This window comes from Netta rufina (assembly GCF_964035555.1).
Source record: "Netta rufina genome assembly, chromosome: 21".
NCBI classification, from domain to species: domain Eukaryota; kingdom Metazoa; phylum Chordata; class Aves; order Anseriformes; family Anatidae; genus Netta; species Netta rufina.
Genome location: NC_140145.1, coordinates 11,721,647 through 11,741,980, shown reverse-complemented (window position 1 = coordinate 11,741,980; position 20,334 = coordinate 11,721,647). Strand labels below are relative to the sequence as shown.

Here is a 20,334-nt window from a genome sequence, read left to right as displayed (position 1 = left end):
TGTTTCCCATGGCACACCCCTGGTCGCAGTGCGTGGCACAGGCATTGTCAGAGCTCGGAGACATCCAAGGAGGAGAAAGGACGCGGGATGGCAGCGACACGGGGCCGTCACTGCGGGCTGCCCTACAACGGTGCGGGCTGTGAGCTGCCGGCAGGCTGAGGGCACAGCAGTGCGGACAGCGCGGGCCAGGGCAGCACGGCCCGGCCCGGGGGCACTGCCTGTCCCGGGGTGCGGGGCCGGGAGCTGCCGGCGGGAGGCACGGGCAGGCCGCAGGCACCCCGGGCACACACCGCGGGGTGAGCGGCGGCCCTCAGGGCACAGCCCCGGGAGCCCCCCCGCGCCCCCGGGCTCCCCGCCCCGCGGTTGCCGGTCCCTCCCCGCACAGCCCGGGGGAGGGGGGCCACGATCGCCGTGCTCGGGGCCGCGGCCGGGCGGGCGCCGTCAGCACCGCGGACAGCGGCGGCGGGGCCGGGGGGGGCGATCCCGGAGCCGGGCTCGGCCGCGAGGGGCGGCCCCGGGGCCGGTCCCGCTCCCCGCGGGCCCCGCTCGTGGCGGCCGAGCCCCAGTTCCGGTCACGTTGCCGCCTGTTTACGGCTGCGGGCGGGCGGCGGGGCCGGGCCGGGCCGGGCGAGGCGGGGCCGCCGCAGGCAGCGCGGGCAGCGCGGGGAGCCCGGAGCGGCCCCGGCCCGGCCCCGGCGCGGCCCGGCCCGGCCCCGGCCCGGCCCCATGACGCCCAGCGGGCGCCCCGCGGGGCCGCGGCGCTCCCCGGAGGTAAGGAGGCGGCGGCGGCGGAGGGGTGTGGGGGGGCGGCAGCGGGGGGGTGAGGGCGGCATCGCGGGGCGCAGCGCACGGGGGGGCCCCGCGGAGACGCCGAGCGCGGCCCGCACCGGGCCCGACCCCGCCGGCAGCGCCCCCGGAGCCGCGGGGGCAGCACGGGACGGCCCCCGGCCCCCCCCGGCCCCCCCCGGCCGGATTCGGGCGCCGCCGGTGCCGCTCGCATCGGGCCCAGGCTGCGGTCGGTGCCGGCGGGGGGGGCGCTGCGCGGTGCTGCCGAGCCCCGGGGCCGCTCCCGGCGACTCCCCCGAGGCCGCGGTTCCCCCCCCGGTCTCCCCTCCCGGCCCCGCCGCTCCGTGACCTTCCGCAAGTTTCCGCGCTCCCCTCGCTGCGCAGCCCTCCCGCCCACAGCAGCGCTGCGAAGTTTTGCTTGCGTTGAGAGCAGGAGCGACGAGCGGCGCGGGTGGCTGCGGCGTGGCCGTGAGCTGCCCTGCGTGTGCTGGAGCCACAGCGGGATAAATCATCGACCTGTCCCTGCAAACCTTGTTTGCGCCCTCAGCCTCCCCAGGTAATTTGCCCTTTATGAGGAAAAATGATGCGAGCAGAGACTGCATCTTTGCATGACCGCGTTTGTGCTGGGCTATGCACAGATGCAAAACCACCCCTGCCTCTGGAAGGCATCGTCAGGGGCTGAGGTCGCTTTCTGAGGTCACAGCTCTGGGATTCGGACTGACGTGCAGACTCCAGCGCAGTTTGGCCTCAGAAGCAAATCCTCAGACGAGCTGTCCATGAGCTGGAGATCAGCTCTGAGCAGACTGGGAACTGAGTTGGTCACTGTAGTTACTTTGAGAGGTTAACTTGCTTTGTTTTGTGAGAAATAAGAACTCTGATAAATTGGGATGAAACTGCAGACCTCACCAAGCTTCCAGCAGTACTTGAAACACCCTGCTGAGATCAGCATTCCCAGTGCCCTCTGTCCCGAAGGCTGCAGTGTAGTGTTGGAGGGAGGTAAAGCACGCTCCGTTGTGGAGGTGGAGGGCAGCACCACGAGAAGGCTCAGCGCTCACGGCTGTACCCAGCTTGGGAAACTGGTGGGGACTGAGCCCAGAGCCACCACACTCCCCGTCAGCACCTTGCCCGGGCTTGGAGAGCAAAGTCCCTTGAATGCCCGGTGATGTTTGGGTGCCTCACGCGTAGCATGGCACCAGTGCCTCCCGAGGCATGGCCAGCAAGACCCAGGAGTGCTTGGCCACATCCTGGAGCTTTCTGAAGAGGCACAGGTTTGAGGTTGGCAGGAAAGTAGTGTCGGGGTGGATGCACCCAAGTGGCACATATTTCAGAGCAGTCCTAGGCACACATGGGGCTGACACCCCAGCAAACCAGGGACGGCTGCGCAGGCACAGCCCTGCAGGGACAGGGGCAGCTCTGGGGGCGGCTGCCACTCCAGTGGGTGCCTCCTCTCCAGCTGTGCACACGCAGCTAGCAGAAACAAGGCACCGAGCTCCTTCAGACTGAGGGGAGCACTGCCTACCCTTGGGCTTTTACAGCAAGTGACTTTTGCTGGGGCTGCAACCTCTTATGTGACTCCCCCAAGCCCCTCAGTGCACAGCCCCGTGAGGCCTCCCACCAGCAGCTGCTTCGGCAGCTTAGCCCCAGCCTGGAAGCACAAAGTCACGGCTGAAGCCACGAGGGAGGGATCGGAGCAGCTCGCTCCCAGCCCCTCGCGTTGCTCGGAGCAGTGCAGCCGTCCCATGGGGAGCTGTGCTCCTGAGGCGAGGCGCTGGTGCTCAGCACCCCCGGTGACCGCGCTCTGCCTCGTGTCAGGCTGAAGGCTCCTGCCCTGCCTCACCCACAGGCTGCAGGGCCATCAGCTGGCAGACAGGATGGCTCTGTAGCACGTTATGAGGTTGGCCGGCGGCAGCAGCAGCAAATAACCCTTATTAACTCCCGACACCTCCCAGGTGATTTCGCTGTGTGAAATGACCAGAGGCACCGCAAACTAAACACTCACAATGCAGCTGCAATCTCTGCTTAACTTCAAAAGCAACGGAGGGAAAACAAGTTGCTGAGAGTTCGGTTTAGAAGTTCTTTTGGGTACTGAGTGGGGACCTCCCGGCAAGGCAAAGGTTCGTTCACAGCCAGTAACATCGGAAATGCTCGAGCAGCTTACAGGTGCTATTGAAGCTCCACAACTAAATCGCAGCTTCCCCAATAGCTCTTGGCTCTTGCATCATCACCTGTACCCCAGAGATGCCAGGTAGCTGCTGGGTGGCACCATTGCTCCTCTCCATGGAGAGGCAGGGGCTGGGGGAGAGGCACCTCCTGCCCGGGGCATTCCCACAGCCCCTGCCCAGGGCCCTGGATTGCGCCTCGTGTCTGTGCTGCCTGCTGACGGCCGCGGGGCTGCTGGAGGCCGCACGCATGTACCCTGTGGCAGCCCCACAGCTCCCTGAGTCATGAAAGGAGAAGCATTCAGGTGGGCGCTGAAGAAATCCCTGCCAAGCTGTGGGCTCTGAAAAGCTCCATAACTGGGGAAACCAGTCTCAAGGGAGTCAGGGTTTTCAAAGTTCAGGGCTCAAGATCCGTGTGGAATGCTAAGTTAATAAATGGATAGTTTTCCACCTAAAGGAGGGGAGGAAAAGTTCAGTGGAAAGATCCCAGCCATTTCTACCAAACACATCTCAACCAGACGGAACAAAGTGCTTGAAAATAGCACTACGTATCCGCCAGGGCTTCGTCCAACCTACTTTCTGACACTTCCAGAGAAAAGGTTCCACCCCTTCCTTAAAGAAACTGCTCCGAAGCGGGGGCACACCTTCCCCAGCCCCCCCGCCACCAGGGCTGCAGAAGGGCACACTGCGATGGCACGAGTAACCTCGCCCTCCAGCATCAGCTCCTTTCATTGCCATCTCACATCACGCAGAACAAGTGCCAGCTCTCTTGGAAGTCATTAGGATACAGACCTTTTAACCTTGTCTGTTAATTAAGATGTCATCAGGAAAAGTTAACTAACCTACAAGGCTTCAAAACCGTCATGATGCCATTCAGAAGAATGGGAGTGATTAGAATGTTAAGTCTAGAGCAATATTTTTTCCCCCAAAATCCACTTTGAAATGACAAACACTGAGGGCCTACAAGTCCCTTGAGGTCCCAGGCAATGCCCCTGGTTGCTTTGAACCGAGCACGTGAACCTTACATCCAGGCAGGCAGGAACAGGAGGGCCAATTCAGGGCAATTTCCACTTACATGACATTGTTCCACAGGGAAGCTTTAAGCTGGTATAAATCATACCTCTCACAATAAGCGCTTAAACGAGGAGCAGGACCTCTGTATCTGTTGCTTTTATGTATCACACCAGCCTTTTTGTGCTTTTCTGTAGCATTCATGCATTGAGTGTTTGGAGCATTTCATTCCCTGAAGAGCAGATCCATCCTAAAACCAGGCATGTCATTATTGTGCCACTAGAAACAGCTCCCTGAGGCATGAAAATAGCCAATAACAATCCACCACATATGCCAAAGCCAGTTCACATAACACGCTTTCCTTATTTCAGGCTTTAGCCAGATTCCTGCAGCCTCGCAGACCACAGCGAGGGCCCCAAGCCCCTCACACGGCTCCAGTTTGAGGCCCGTACCCCCAGTGCAGGAGACAGCCACAGCAGAACCCAGCTTGTGCCAGAGCTGGCTCCAAGCACCCTGGCCGTACACCACCGGGACCCCAGCCCCACAGCAGGCAGAGGGCCATGCAGATCCCAGCTGTACACATATGGGGGGGCAGCACCCTGTGCAAGCAGAGCTCCCCCACCACAGCACCCCCGTGAAGAAAGCAGCACTGCTGTGCTGGGGGGGTTTATACCAGGGCTGGGAGAAGGGGGCAGCTGCAGGACATCAGCGCTGTTCCAAGCCCTGCAGCTGTTTCCTATAAATATGGAATTTATAGGCTTAAATAAATTCAGCTTTAAATGAGCTAAAAATTCCCTGTGTATCTCTTGGTGGCTGTAGCTCTGTGAGGTGGGCTGGCAGTGCATCACCTTCCATGGGGGCAGGAGGAGCAGGTCCCCAGGGGGCTGGGGCTGCTGCAGGCAATGCCCCCGCAGCAGGGGCAGTGGGGAAGGTGCTCCCAGGGTTGGAGCCTCACTGCGGCCCCTTCCCTTCTCGTGAAATAGGAGACCTGATCTTAAGGTTTCCACAAACCTTTGGAGGCCTTGGCAAGAACAAAGCTTTGAGCTAGGAACTCTGCCAAGATTACTTGCTTTGGAATCAAGCTTAAATGGGGTTTGATTTGGTTTAGGCTGTGGGAATTAGCTTAAAATGTGCTACATTAAAGGACTGGGTTTGCTCATAAACGTGAGCTAAAGCACTTGCTTAGTCTTCAAGTTCGTATTGAGAGAAACACAAAATCAGATGTGAGTGAACGAGGAGATGGCAGTGTCGTGGTTCCGCTCGAGTGGGCAGCCGAGCTCCACCACAGCCGCTCTCTCACTCCCCCTCCTCAAAGAGGAATGGGGAGAAAATATGTGAAAAGGGCTCAAGGATTGAGATAAGGACGAGAAAATCACGCAATAATTATTGTAACGGGCAAAACAGACTCGGCATAAGGAGATAGTAAGATTTATTGCCTACAACTAACAAGCGAGAGAAGTGAGAAAACAAAGGAAAAAAAAAAAAACAAAAGCACCTTCCCCCCATCCACCCTCTTCCACCTCCTCCCCCCGAGCGGCGCAGGGGAACGGGGAATGGGGGTTATGGTCAGTCTACAGCACTTCTTCTCTGCCGCTCCTTCTCGGTCACTCTCGTCCCCTGTGCTGTGGGGTCCCACCCACGGGATGCAGTCCTTGATGAACTGATCCGGCGTGGGCTTCCCACAGGCAGCAGCTCTTCCAGAACTGCTCCAGATATGGGTCCGTACCACGGGGTCCATCCCTCAGGAGAAAACTGCTCCAACCTGGCTCCCCTACGGGCAGCAGCTCCTGCCAGATCACCTGCTCCTGCGTGGGCTCCTCTCCACGGGCTACAGGTCCGGCCCAGAATCTGCTCCGGCAGGGGTCTTCCACAGGCGGCAGCCTCCGTCGGTGCAGGGCCACCTGCTCCACCGTGGTCTCCTCCACGGGCTGCAGCGTGGAACCCTGCTCCACCGTGGTACTCCATGGGCTGCAGGGGGACATCCTGCTTCACCATGGTCCTCACCACAGGCCGCAGGGGACTTCTGCTCCGGCGCCTGGAGCACCTCTCCCCCTCCTTCTACACTGACCTTGGCGCAAGGCTGTTCCTCACTCCTCTGACTCTCCCGGCTGCTGTGTGGTGCAGCGTTTTTTCCCTGTCTTAAATATGCTCTCACAGAGGCGCAAAACAACATCGCTTATTGGCTCGGATCTGGAAAACAATGGGGCCCTTCCCAAACATGGGGCAGCTTCTAGATCTTTCTCACAGAAACCACCCCTATGGCTCCCTGCTACCAAAACCTTGCCACGTAAACCCACTACAGGCAGTAGCAGTGGCAGGATGGAGCGTGCTGTCCTTGGGCTTCCTGGCAAAAACATCCCAGCCTGTCCAGCAGCTTGCTGCAGGTTGCCCTTCTCCCAGGCTCGGTGTTTGGGATAAGGACGGATTCCACATCCACACAAAATGGTATTTCCCAGAATTAAGGATTCTTCCAGAGGTTTATTTTTATCTCCCCGGTGCAGGTGGGCAGCTCATGTGGCTGCTTCACAGAGCAATTACCACGCCATGAACTCCTGCACCCTGGGGCCAAGCTCCGGGCACAGAGCTGGCAGCAGCACGTCTGTCGGGTGCATTACCAGTGAAGATGTTCCTTCGGCTGTAAGGCAGCGCGAAGCTCCTCGCCACGTAACGCTGATTGGATTAGACTGAGCATATTGTATTTTTCATGTGCTAGATCTGCTGCTGCAGTTGCTGCTTTGTATTACGTGGCTTGCCAAGTGACAGCCCAAATCAGCGCTGGTGTGGCTCCCACCTGGGGACCGCGGGGGGAGCAGGAAGCAATCCTGTCCCAGATGTAATCCTGCTCAGTGATAAAACAGATTTCCCAGGGCCAAATTTAAAATAGAAGCGAGCTGTTTCAACACACTTGTCCGTACGGCAGCGCTTTCTGTTTGTGCAGCATCAGAGCTCTCCAGCCCACAGCGAGAGCTGGCACCGGGGATGGGGCCGTGCGGGGACTCGGGGGCTGCTCCTGCGGGACCCCCGGCGGGGTCGCAGCCCCTGCACGGAACCGCCTTGCCCGCAGCCACATCCCTGGGGGGGACAGCGGGGAGCAGGTGCCCGCGGTGCCCGGCAGCTCTGCCTCCCGCAGGGGCTCCGGGACCGGCTCCGCTCCCGGGGTGCCGCGGTGCCGCTGCTGTCTGACGGCAGGCCGTCTCCTCTCCCCGCAGGCGTGGACCGCGAGCTCGGTTGCGATGGAGACCGTGTCCCTGGAGCGCCAGATCCAGAGCGTGCAGCGGCACATCGCTTTCCTGAAGAAGGAGCAGATGGAGCTGCTCCACGACCTGCACCTGGAGATCCTCCGCCTGCAGAAGCACTGCTCAGGTGAGCGCCTGGTGCCTCCCCTCCCGCTGGGCGCCGTCTGCCCTGGTGTCAGGAAAGGGGGTAATAGGAGAGGAGTCCGTGTTCATAATCCGTAATTAGGACCCTCTTCCTTCGTTTTAACTCAGTGCTTGGGGCAGGCTTCTGAAAGAGGATCAGCCCCACCAGCTCAGCGCTCTGCCCAGGCCGTGCGCCCACACCCAGCCGTAGTTTGACTGCAGTAGTCGCTCCCCTGGAGGTGTTCGCTGGGCTAAGGAAAGGAAAAGAAACACAAGCATCAGCCAGCAAGGTGGTCCTGCCTTTTCTTTCTATGATTTGTGCCCTCAATGGTATTTTGTTTGTTAAAATGTAAAAGCAGTTCTTCCTTTCTCCCTGATGCTGGTAGATGAAGGGAAGGAAAAGGGCTGAACTCCACCGATGATGGGGATACACGGGATTGTGCCAAAGTCACTTTCAGAACCAGGGGAATGTGATTTTCTTGTTTCTATCTTGTTACTGTGCATTATTTTCTGTTATTTGGAGCTGTGAAATCCCCTCTTTCCTGCCGGCCCGGCCCGGAGCAGCTCGGCACTGATGCTGTTGGTAGTGCCCGTGTCTGCTGCCCGGTGCTGTGTGAGCGCTGAACCCACGGCACCAGCACATCCACTCCCAGCCGGGAGCACGGCTCCACGCAGGGCTGCAGAGGCACTGCCGCCCTCCTGGCCCCCGGGGAGCCTGGGCTGGGGGCAGGTCCCCGCGGTGTGGGGGCTTTCCCACAAAACCCCTTGCCCAGCAGCGACCCTGCTCTGCCTGCCACTGAAATCCATGCCAGCGCTCTCATCAATAATTCAGCTGCAGCGAATTACTCATTGTCTTCCAGCTTCTCGTTCTCACTGGTTCCTGGGAAAGAGACATGACGGCATTGCTAAAATTGTCGGTTTATTCCCCGTCCTTCCCCAGCTTTGTCTGTTGTGTTTCATTTCTTTTAATATCTGGAAGGCTGAGGATGAGGCAGTATGAGACAGCGGGGTTCTCAGGCCTGAATCACGCTGAGGGGTTCAGAGCCACCCGTGGCAGAGATGGCCCCGTCCACGTCTGTTGTTTGCAATCGGCTCTTCCCAGCCGCGCCGACTGGCAGCACCGTGGGGCTGGATGAGTGCTGTGCCATGAGCATGATGTGTAGTTCTGCAGCGCCTTTCTGCTAGGAGCAATGGGAGCAGAACTCCTATGCAGCTCTGGGATGACTTTGGTCACGTTTTCCGTGCCCTCCCCTGTGATGCAGTTTGCATGAGAGGTGAACTGGTCACTCAGCACTTCCCCATCTGGTCCAGGTGCGTAGCTCATTGCTGCACCTGATCTGCTGTTAGACCTTGGATTTTTGCACCGTGACCTCGGTGTCTGAGCAGCATCGCTGCCAGCCCAGCCCCCAGTGGATTTCTGTGTTGCTGCTGCCCTCTGACAAAGCCCTGGCAGTGTCAGGGTGCTGGGGCCCTGGGGGCGCCTATTCGGGGAGGGAGCCAAGTGATGCCACACGAGGTGACCCCAGGGGGGCTGTGCAGGGCACACAGCACCAGACTGGGCTGGATCTGGCAGCAGAATAGCTGTGCTGATAAGGGACCTTCTCTGAGTAGATAAACCCACAGCTTTTCTGCCTCAGGACCTGGGCTGGCACAGGCTGTGCTCTGTCCTCTGCAGCCTCCGCCACCCAGTGCTGCTGTGGGGCAGCGGGACGAAGGCAAGCTGGGGAGGGGGCCCCGGCACCCGCTGGGCTCCACACCGCTCCCCCAGCAGCACGGGTGGGAGGAAGGGGCCGGCGGGGCCGCAGATATTGCGGGGGGTCAGCTGGGAAGCCGGCCCTAGCGAAGCCCTGCAGCCCAGCATCCACAGTCGCAGCGCTTACAGGAAGATAAATGCAGTGAAGAACAGTGTGGTATGATTCATTTATTGGAATAAACTTCACGTTACAGAGCAGAGTTGGCTTTCCTCCCACTCCCATTTTATTTGCGAAGCATAAACACAGCAGAAATAGCAATAGATTCTTTCAGACTCTTCTGTTTCTCCTTTTACTGGAAGATGAGCTCAACTCTTGTGGCAATAATTAGCATGTTCCCCAGTGTTAGCAGAACAACAGGAGGGGAAGCTCGTGCAGGAAGCAGAGCCGGGTTTCCAGGAGGGAATCCGTGGAGGCAGCGTGGTGGATCAGCAACGTGCAGCAGAGAAGGCGCTGGCAGCCCCTCCGCTCTCCCCCACGTCTACCCGCGTACAGGAGCATCCTGCTGTCCAGAGGGCAGCAGAGACCCTGCGGCCCCGGCTGCTCCCGAGGGCATGGATGGAGTCCCACTTCTGGGACCGCATGGCCCTGGGCACGGTGAGGGCGTCCTGGACACTGCAGAGCGCAACCACAGCGCCCGGTGGGGTGCCAGGAGGCGGGGGGAGCCCCTTGGAGGTGGGCGAGGGGTGAGGAACACGGAGCTGGAGCGGGCTGCGGCCCCTCCAGGGCACAGCCACGTCCCGCTGTGGCAAGGCCAGGGCAGAGCAGCCGGGGCAGAGCTGCCACCGAACGCATCCAGCCCGCAGCCAGCGGGGGTTTGCAGCACCCCGTGACTGGCCCAGCAGCAAGGAGCCCGCTCTGTGCGTTATGCAGCAGAGCAACGCTGTCTGCTCAAACGGGAGACTGCTTTAGGTTTCGTTTGGAATATCTCTGAGACTCCAAACCCATTATTTTAGCTTCAGAAAAATAACACAGCTGCCATTGATTTCCAATGGGGCAGTCAGGAGTGCTGAAAGCTTTCCAGAAATTGTATTACGTTCTCAGTTACTTCTGCATTCTCACTACAGATTTGTTTTCCAAGACAGACGGGCAGAGGAGCCTGAGCCAAGCATTTCGCTTCAGAAGGATGGCAGTGACGAGGATTAGAATCAACACGAAAGCAGATTAAAAGAAAAATGTAGGGCAAAGATTAACCATTTGAATTCATATTCAGAAAAAAAAAGAGCTCCAAAATGACTGACTACTGCTGTTAGCTCCTTCCTTCTTCTCTCTTAGCTGCTGCTAGTCCAGTAGTCTGTCATATGAATCCAAAAGAAATTGTAAATATTTACAGGTTAAAGGCGAGCTCCAGCAGGTCCCTGAGCTGCTGTATGAGCCCTGGGTGCTTTGGGGCTGGGGACCCTGGGGGAGACTCGGCCCTTTGGCTGTGCGCGGTGATGGGTCTGAAGAGGATTTTGTGGGGTACGCGGTGCTGCAGCAGCGCCCTGCTCCAGGCACAGCGCAGGGACAAGGACATCCCGCTTGCATAATGTGCAGAGGCAGAGAGAGCAGGCTGGAAGCTGTAAATTATGAAATACTTCAGGCAGCAGTTTACACTTTGGTCTATTTTCAGTCCGTTGCTTTGCTCTTTGCCCTGATTTAAAGCACCGAAAATGGTTCCAAAAAAAAAAAAAAAAAAGGCCCCATGGGTGTGAGGGAGCCTGCACTGGGGCAGGACCTGCAGCTGCACCAGTCACATCCAGGAGCGGGGCTGCTGCAGGTCCCGAGGCTGCCTCACAACCCACGGACTCCAGGCACCGGGCTTGGGAGCGGCTGCGAGCGCTGGGGCGGGCGCCGTGGCCGGGCAGAGGAGCCAGGGCTCAGCCCCGGCAGCACGGGCGGCAGGAGAGGGGAAGCAGGGGCAGGGGCTCGGGCTCATCCCCGTTTGGTTTCTCTCCTAGAGCTGACCCACGACCTTGAAATGAAAGAGCTGGAAGCCCGCCAGCAAGGTAGGATCTCGGTTTGCATGCGCTCAGTGGGGTGTGCGGGGTGCCTGCACGGAGCCTGGGGGCGTGGGGTCCCTTGTCCTCAGGGGGTGGTGGGGCTGGGGGCGGCTGGGAAGCCCACCTGCACAGTTCACAGCCTCTTAGCACCGAGATTAAACAGCCTCAAATGTCTGTGCAAAAAAAGAAAAAAAAAGGGTTTTGCATGTGAAAGCAAGCGTCCATAGGGTTTGCTTTGCTAATCCCCTCACACAGAGCCCTTAGGGGTAGTCCACGGACCCCCAGGGAGCGTCTCAAAGCCTGCCAAGCCTTGAGCCCCAGGAAAAAGCAAACAAGGGTGTTATCAGTTACCCCCTGAGCTCCTCTCACCATCCTGACGGCACCACCAGTTCCTCACTATGACCCGCAAAATGATCTCCCACCTTCCAAACTAAGGGGGAGAGAATTGCTGCTGCACCCTGAATGTCTGCGAGCGGCTGGCATGAGCCTCGTGGGCCGGCAGCAGCGCTGCGGAGCTGCCAAGGCGCATTTCTCAGTGTGCTGACCCCTGGGTCCCGGTGTGGGTCGGTGGCGAGGGGGGTGCCCGTGCTGCCCCTGCCCAGGCCCTGCAGAAACGCATCCCCCAGCACCGCCCCGGGCTCTCCTTCCCGGTGTTACTGCCCCAGCCTCGTGGCCACCTCCTCTCCTGGGGCCCAGCCCCGTGTCCCTGCCCGCGCTGCAGGGACCATCTGCAGTGAGCACCGCCTGCAGGTCTCTGCCCATCCTTCAGCCTTTTAACAGCTCAGAAGGAGTACGAGCACATTTGCTACATTTATGGGGCAACAACCTAAATTAAGATGCCATCAAATGATCACTCTTCAAATGCCACTCATGTAATAATTACCGCGTGCAGCTGCCTCCCTTAAGATCTCATTAGAAAGCATTTTTCCTCTGCAGAAGACACTTAAGAGCTGAAGCCATAAAGTGGTTGCAAAGCGTATCATAAAAAGCAGAGCTCTTCCACAGCCACGGGAGCGCGCCTGGGCATGCCGTGTGCGCTGCGCTGGTCCCAGTGACGGGCACTGCCCTCCTCGGCCCCACGGGAGGGCTGCGTGGAGGGGCTCACAGCCCGGCCTGCCGGGGGCACCTCGCCTGGTGCAGAGCTGGGTCCCCACGGGGACACTTGTGGCCATGGGGCAGGGCTTGTCCTCATACAGGGAGTCCTCATACCTCAGTGGGCCGGTGCGTGTCCTGAAGGCTGCCTGGAGGAGCCCTGAGAGATGTCCCGCTGTGGCTGCGGTGCTCCCCAAGCCCTGTCCCCAGCCCCTCCTCCCATCAGGATCATTGGACAGAAGGGAGTAGGGAAATGCAAAGTTTTGTTACCCAAATTGCTCTACGGATGGACAGTTACTAAAGGCAGTCTCTTGATGCTGCTATGGGGGAGCAGAAGGCAGGGTGGGTGCGTGGGGGGTGGCTGGTGCTGTGCCCCCGCAGGCAGGTGAGGGAGCCGTGGCTGGAGCTGCCACGGGGCCCACGCAGGCTGGCTGGAGCGGTGCAGGGTGCTCGGGAGCAGCGTGCAGGGCTGGTGTGAAATCACACTTTTTTGGGTGCCACCGGCGTGACTCAGCAGGGCCGGGGCAGGGAGGGCACCCATCACTTGCGGGGTGTAGGGAGAGGTGGCGGGTGGGAGCCGCGGGGAACCTGCCACTCAGAGCAGCGCCTCTGCTTCAACAAGTCCCGTCAGCGCCCCGTCGCTGGCAGCCAGCTGCTGCCGGCAGCAGAAGAAGACGAACAGGTCAGGCACCAGCAACCGGGGGTGACGGCGTGGTGAGTGCATCGCAGCCAGGAGAGGAGCTGGCTGCCTGCTGCCTGCGCTGGGCGGTGCTGCCGCAGCCCCGGCTCCGGAGCCCCCCTGCTGGGGAGCTGCCAAGGGGCGCCCCCGACCTCCTCGCCCCACCTCACCGGAGCCCAGCACACCCCGGAGGATGGGGAGCGGTGAGCCTGCAGCCCCTGCAGGGGGTGGGCAGCCAGAGGCGGCGCAGCAGTTCCCTCTGAGCACACGCCACCCTTCTTGGGAACTGTTTTCGGAAAAGGTTTTCCTTCTGGAGAATGGCTGCAGCACGGGGAGGAACTGAGCATAGCGCAGCAGCGGCAGGGTCCCTCTCCTCCTGTCCTCTGCCTCACGCCCAGCCTGGGGCTGCACCCCAGCTCCCGACCCCACGGCTGCCTGTAGGCAACTGCGGGCACATCCCTGTGCTGCCAGGGCTCTGCATGCCAGCGGGATCGCTGCTGCTCACGGGCGCTTCCACTCGCACCTGGAACCGGCCACCCCTGCAGGGCCCTGGCGTCACCAGGCGGAGGCCAAGCCGAGGGTGGGACAGCGGGGCGAGGCGCTGGGGACGCGGGGCAGCGCCTGTGTGGGGAGCACCCAGGGCTGCTTCGGCTGCAGCGCCTGGCTCCTCCTGGGTGTCCGTAAATAAATGAACACGTTTACGTGCCCCCGTACAAATAGCCACATGCATGTATGTCCATTTCTCCCTGGGCCCTCAGCTGAGCATGGCTCGACTGCCTGGTAATCCTGGATTAGCATCCTCTATCCTCTAATCTGGCTCTGCAGTCTCTTGGCATGAGAGCAACAGCACTCAATAAATTGGGTTGATTGCTTTGCTGCTGGGTTTTTCTCCTCTGTCCCAGCCTGTACACTAGCCCCATCGAGAGGGGATCTCGTGCCTTGCCCCGGAACACAGGGAAGGGCTGCATGTGCTGGTGGGCTGCCCACGGGGAGTTTTCGGGCCACGGTTTCCAAAAGCACCTGAGCAGCCCGGTGGCACAGCATGGACGTGCTGTGAACCATGCCCCTGGGTCTGGTGCCCCCACAGCCACCCCCACGTGGGGAACTGCTCTGTCTGCTGGGCAGAGCCACTCCTGCCTCTTCCTAACCCCCCATGCCTTGCTCTGCAGACGTGCTGGACCGGGAGCTGGAGGAGAGGTGCCGGGCGATGGAAGCCCAGCTGCAGGAGAAGGAGAAGGACAACCTGGAGCTGCGCAAGGAGCTGCGCCACAAGGAGACCCTGGTGGCCGCGCTGCGCTCCAGCCTCCGCAACAAGGAGCGCAGGTTCCTGGAGGAGCTGAAGCGGCGGAGCCACCGCGTCACCATCCTCGACACTGAGCTGCAGAAGCAGACGGAGGCGGCCGCCTACCTCTCCCTGCAGCTGCACGCCACTGCCCAGCGCCTGCCGGGACCCCGCGCCAGCGGGCGGCCGCCTGCCGAGCAGCCCCCGCCCGAGGCCAGGCCCCGGCGCCGCGGCCACCGGGCACACCCACGGCGCCCTCCCGGGGACGGTGCCCACCCCAGGGACCCCGCACGTGAGGAGCACGACGCCATGCCCGACCCGGCCCTCTTCCTCTACACCACACGGCCGCCCGCCCCGCAGCGCCCACCAGAGCCCCCCGCCGAGGCCCGGGGCACAGCCAGCACCGCTGCGGCCCCCCGGGTGCAGAGGTCCCCCCGGCCACCCCCCCAGGAGCCCGCAGCCAGAGCCCGGCCAGCCAAGGGCGAGCCCAGCAAGCGGCCAGGGTCTGGGCCCCACGGAGCCCGGGCCCGGGAGTAGGCGGCCAGGGGTGGGCACGGCCTGAGCGGCCGGGAAGGCGCTGAGCCCGGCGGCACTGAGGTGGGCGCCGGCCGAGGTTGCTGCCCCTGTCCCCCAGGAGGGGAAGGAGGCAGCAGAAGGTGGGTGCCCTGCCCGCACCCCCTCCCCGCTGAGCAGCCCACGGTGCTGCACGGAGAGCACGGTGTGGTGATGCTGCATGAGGCTTGCCAAGGGGGAACAGCTGAGCAGCTGTCCAGAGCTTCCAGGGGAAGAAAGGCAGAAAAGTAGTGTTTCCAAGACAAGCAGATCCTCCTGTTCCTGCTGCTGCTGTTCCTTGGAGAAGACGCCGGTCGTGTTCCCCAGGCCTGGGGTACTGGGTGCACAGCAGAAAGACCCGTGGCTTGGCACAGGGCTCAGCACAGCCCTGCCTCAGGCACCCCCCGCTGGGCTGGGCTGGAGGGGCACAGACACCGCCAGCACAGCCCTCGGTGCCCAGGGGTTGCCAGTGACAGTCGGCCCCGTTGGCACTGGAGGGGTTTTCCCCCTCCGCAGGGCGGTGCAGCCGTGCCAGCCATGTCCCAAGTCACCACTCCCCTCTGCGGGATTTGTCTGACTGTCACACAGATTTCCCCCACGTTATATGCACCTGGCAGGCTGGGACAAGGCCGATGGAGATGACCCACAAGCTGGAAGGCGCCCGCTTGCAGCACCCGGCGCTGCTTCTCCCGTGCTGCTGGAGCAGGTTCCTGACTCACATCACCTGCGATGGGCAGGCTCTGGCCGTGCACCAGCGCTGTGTTTGTTGCTTGCTCCCATGGCCAGGTGTTGTTTTTTCACCACAGACAATAACCACGTCAGCAAGACGCTGGTGAAGGTGGGATCTTGTGCACCACCGCCCTGCTGGGGCAGGACCAGCCGCAGGGGCAGCCCCGTGAGGAGCACAGGCTGCACAGTCCGCCTCGCCCGCGTCCCTTGGGTGCTGCAGCTCCCTGAGCCGGGCACTGGGGAGCAGCAGGAAGAGGCACTGTGGGGCTGCCGGCTGTCCTCCCACGCTGCCCATCCTCCCTCCCAGCACCACGGCTTGTGCCAGCACTCAGTGTTGGCCCCTTCTGCCTCGCCTGACTTCAGACCAAACCAACGGCTTCAGCTGCTCTGAAGCAGAGGTGTACCCTAAATGTGGACGAGCAGAAACTGGGACAGGAAGAAGCGGGGCAGGGGGCAGGGCTGGCCTGGGGGCTCCAGTGGGACCTAAGGAGCCCCGCAGGTAACCAGGAGCCAGGCGGTTTGGGTGCCAGCCCTCACTTCCCTGAGCCTTGCGCTGTCAGGACATGGGGCAGTGTCTGGGAGCGAAGTGCCCAGGGCGCAGCACAGCCCCATGTCCTGCAGGGCGATGCCCGGTGCGGGCAGGAGGAAGCCGTGTGCTGCCTCAGAGCCCATCCCCTCGAGTTCAGTTTGAAGCCCCTGGAAAGCACCGTCCTGCAGCAGCCGGGCTGAACCCACCTCGAGCTCGCCCGCAGAGCGCTCACACAGTCAGAGGTCTCTATTTTTGTAGCTCAGTGTTTATATATTAAAATGCTTTTACGAGATTCTCAGTAACAGTCCCCGGGCCAGCCCTTTGGATGGTTCAAACAGCCCCCAAGCATACCCTCTGCACCGGCAGGACAGAAATGAGCGGCTTTTGCACCTTTTCTCTGCCTGTGTCGCGAACCTGCCCGGTGAAGTGCTGGGATTTGGAGGCGAGGCACCCCCCAGCGCTGCCCCTGGCCGTTACCGATCTCTAAGCACATCCCGAATTTGCGAGGATCCCCCCGACACAGCAGCCCCGGGGACAGCTCAGGGCTGGGCTGTGCCCACGGGGCCTGTGCCCGGCTGGGCCACGCTCCCCCGGTGCGGCCTGCCCGCGGGGCCGAGCGGCAGCGCGTGTCGTGGTGAGGCGCCTCGTGGGCCTCGGACCCGGCTGTGTGCTGCAGGCTTGGTTTTATTTTAATGTGAGAGGGTAAAGAAACCTCTGCGCCGTTCAGCCGAGCGTTACTTTGGCTGTGGTTTGCGCAGCGGCCTTCCCCCTCGTTTCTAGACAATCCCGATACACAGAGTGTGTTGCGTTTTTATTATAAAATCGTTGATAAAATCATGGTGGTCGTGACTGACCTAAGCATTAAAAAGGGGAGGGAGTGTAAATACCTTCCTATTCTCTGTAAATACCTTCCTAGCAATCAGCATTTTTAGTGCCTAGCAATGTAAATGAAGCAACCCTGTGGGAGCTGCAGGATCCCTCCCTCTTCACCAGTAATTAGCAGCTGGCTGGAGGAGTTCATCTCATCTCATCCCGGTGCCCCCATGACTTCTGCCCTTCCCAGCACCCCAGCAGCGTGGATGAACAGGGAAAGGCAGCGGGGCCCGGAGCAGGACGCTGCGAGTCCCCGCTTGCAGCCCTCGGGTGTGCAGAGCCTCCTGGTCCCCCCCGCAGGCCTACGAGATGGAGGTGTTTGGGGCTAGGCCTGCGCTTCCTGGGGGATCCTCACCCCCGAGCCTGGGGACCAGCTCTGTGCACTGCACCTACTTCAGTCACTGCTGCTGCTACTCCTGGAGGGGAAGCTCTAGAGTACTATATATACACAAATATATATACATATATACATACGTGCACTTGCTTTGAGGGGAATACACTGTATGATTGTAATAGAAATTATGTTGAAATAAATTATTTTAATCTTTGTATTTATATAAAATGATCAGAGATCAAAAAAAAAATCAAAAAAAAAAAAAAGAGCAAGGAGGCAGCATTCCTATTTTGTTAAGTCGGCCGCTGTTGGACGCAGCGAGCCCAGGGGGGCAGCAGGGACGCGGGCAGCCTCTGACTGACCCCCGGGTCCCCGGCTTGGGGACAAAGCAGCGACCTGCCGGCTGCATTTGTCCCGTGCTGTCAGACTCCTTGGGAGGCGAAATGGTTAACGTAGCTTAAACCTGCGCTGTATAGCTCTGTGCATAGACACGTATAGACCGAGGAGTGTAACTGCTGACACCTACATGCTTTGTATGGAACAAGCAATGTGTAATGTTGACTCGTAAAGCTTAATGATTAGACTGGAAATGGATGCATAGCAATAATGCTCAGTTGTTAAACAATATCTTATATATATATAAAACACAATGTGCTGACAAGTCTCTGTGTGCAGACTAACAGCCGGGCACCGTTCCTGTACCCGCTGGTTTTGTTCTGCAGCTGTGCAAACCCTAATGGTTTTGGTGCGTTGGATTTGTTAATCCCCTTTTCTTTGCGTTATTACTCTTCTGAAATCTCTCTGAGGAAGGGATGCCTCACGTTGCACAACCCGCAGCACAGGCGGAGGAGCTGCGCCGAGCCCTGGCAGGCAGAGCCAGTCCTGGTGACTCGCACGCTCCCCTCGTCTGGCTCTAGCCCCGGGCGGGCTGGTCGGGAAGCTCTCCCTCTTGACCCTGTTAATTAAAAAGCCATATTTTCTGAATGTGCTTGCTAGGGCTAATCTAAGCGCTCCTGGCTATATCCTTCCCCTCTCCGCTTTGAAGGTGCGGTTGTGAGGGCCCAAATAGCTCAGAGGCTCCCCAGCCCCCAGAGGCTGCGCTTGGCCAGGAGGAACCAGCACCTCGAGGGGCCGGGGCTGCCACCGGACTTGGGTGGGGGGCCCCAGTGCGGCCAAGAAAAATAATTAGGGGCAAAGTGGCTACGGCAAGATGTGCATCAGCAGGGCTGTGCGGGTGAGCCAGCTGGCGCTGAGGCCGCGCTGGGAACATGCCACCCACCAGTGGTGCCAGTGCCGTCCTGCGCAGCAAAGCCCAGCACGCCTCCGCCGCCGGTGCCCTGCTTGCTCCCTGGTGAGGCAGCGAGCCTGCGTGGGCTTGGCTCCTAATCTGCTGTGCTGCAAACCGCCTGGTAGAGCACTCCCTGCTGACATCTGCCCCGCTGGCTTGGGGACCTGCCCCTCTCCTGCACTGCACTGTGCAGAGCTGTGGTGGCTGGGCCTAATCCTATTGCCCTGGGGAATTTTCAGCCTGGGGCAGAGCTTGAGGCTTCCCACAAACTGCCTCACTGCACAGAAAATCACATGCAGGACACAGCTGATAGATGAGGATCTGCAGTGTGGGAGCATGGGGATGACTTCTCCTGGTTGCCCCGAAAAGCTGAAGGCGCAGCAAGAAATGTGGTCTCTGTAGAGAGCGATGGTCAGGGATTTCTCTCTGCACAACACATCTCAATGCACGAGGTACCCAAAATGAGCTGCCCGGAGGCAGAAGCATGGCACTGTGGTGGTGCTCCCCACTGGGAAGATTGACGGGCAGCACACCAACAAGCTTCCATTTCGGGGGCGTAGGTGAACATCTCGGGGTCCTTGCTCTGCTTGGTGCCCACAGGCCACCCACCAGCCCCGATGAGCCAATTTGGCAGTAATGCTGCTGCCGCCTCCTCTCTGCACGCCTACTCTTGTCACTCCCCTGTGCTGCCTGGCTGCTGAGCACTGCTGGGGAAGTGAGGGGAGAGAAAACCTCCTGCTGCCCGCAGGCTGCCCCGCTCCTGCTGGGTGCCATCAGCCGCGCCGCGCTGCGGGGCCTCCCTGCCGGGCCCAGCAGAGCAGCCCCGAGCTGATCGCAGCGCTCACGTGCAGGCTCTCCTCCGCCCCACGCGCTCAGTAGAGCACAGAGATGAAAGTGCCGCGTCTCCTCACCAGTTAAAACCTGCCCTTTGCTCCCAAACGCCAAGTTTCTCTGTTTGCTCCCTCTCCAGTGGCGCTGCAGCGATGCCTGTCACACGCCAGCCCAGAGCCCCTGGCCCAGCGAGGCTGCCCAGAGCCCCCAGCCGAGCACCAGAGGGCCAGGCAGGGGACACAGAGCACGGCACTGCGTGTCTGCACCGTAACGAGCCCCCGCATCTCCCCCCTTTTGTTCACCTTGGGTAAGAACAGGGCAGCAGAGCGTCAGGCGTGAGCACGGCAGCGCAAGCAGCACAGGAGCATTTAAGATCCTAAGGGTGCAGCGAGGCCTCCTGCCTGTTTCCACAGAATTTCAGCTTCCAGAACACGACCCGTCCCTGCCATTGCGATTACAGCGGTGATGTGGCCACGAAGCCCTGGGAACCCCCTGGGCCTTTCTGCGCCGCAGCCTCAGCGGGGGCCTCGGGGCCCTGCAGGGCCGAGCCCCAGCCCCGCTCCCGGTGTTCTGGGGCCGTGCAGAGGCTGCCGGTGACCCAACCCTGCTGGGGCTGCACCGGGCGGTGGGGCGGTGGGCGAAGGGCCGGGCCCCGGGTCCCAGCCTTGCTGCGGGCTGGTGGGCGCGGGGCTGCTCCCGTCCCGCAGCGGAGCACAGCAGCAGCCTGCGGGCTGACAGCCGCCGCCTTGTTCGAGGCACAGCTCCCTGCCCGGCACCATCACCCCCCGGGACTGTGTCCGAGGCTTTATTCTTGATTCTTTATTCCTTATTCTTTATTCTTTATTCGTTATTCTTGATTCTTGATTCTTTATTCTTTATTCTTTCTTTATTCTTTATTCTTTACAACCAAGCACTTCCTGCAGTGCCCGCTGTGTGCCCATCACACCGCTGCAGGCGCTGCCGTTCCCCTCGCACCCCCCGGGCCGGGCCGCGCTCCTGCAGCAGCTCCCGGGGCCCTGCCCCCCCCCCCCCCCCCGTGCCGGGAGCGCTCCGTGGCGCGGCCCCTTTAAGGCTGGGCGGGGCCGGGCGGGGCCACG

General features: G+C 60.8%; 1 protein-coding gene across 2 annotated transcripts; it reads left to right on the top strand.

Moving 5' to 3' along the window:
• Nucleotides 1-643: 643 nt before the first annotated feature.
• CCDC92B (coiled-coil domain containing 92B) lies at nt 644-17,335 on the top strand. Of its 2 annotated transcripts, none has more exons than XM_084299372.1 (4): nt 644-771; nt 7,166-7,319; nt 11,007-11,054; nt 13,989-17,335. In XM_084299372.1, the coding sequence occupies exons 1-4, from the start codon at nt 727-729 to the stop codon at nt 14,636-14,638; spliced, it is 897 nt and encodes a 298-aa protein (XP_084155498.1). In that variant the 5' UTR covers nt 644-726; the 3' UTR covers nt 14,639-17,335. The 2 variants fall into 2 exon arrangements, with proteins under 2 accessions (XP_084155498.1, XP_084155499.1); XM_084299373.1 differs by lacking the exon at nt 644-771 and adding an exon at nt 1,237-1,342.
• The last annotated feature ends 2,999 nt before the right edge of the window (nt 17,336-20,334 follow it).

What these genes read in the sequence shown, in the direction of transcription:
- CCDC92B (XM_084299372.1), top strand. Translation starts at nt 727, where the DNA reads ATGACGCCCAGCGGGCGCCCCGCGGGGCCGCGGCGCTCCCCGGAG. An exon ending in GGCCGCGGCGCTCCCCGGAG is followed by an intron (nt 772 to 7,165) that starts GTAAGGAGGCGG and finishes CTCTCCCCGCAG; the next exon opens with GCGTGGACCGCGAGCTCGGT. An exon ending in CCTGCAGAAGCACTGCTCAG is followed by an intron (nt 7,320 to 11,006) that starts GTGAGCGCCTGG and finishes TTTCTCTCCTAG; the next exon opens with AGCTGACCCACGACCTTGAA.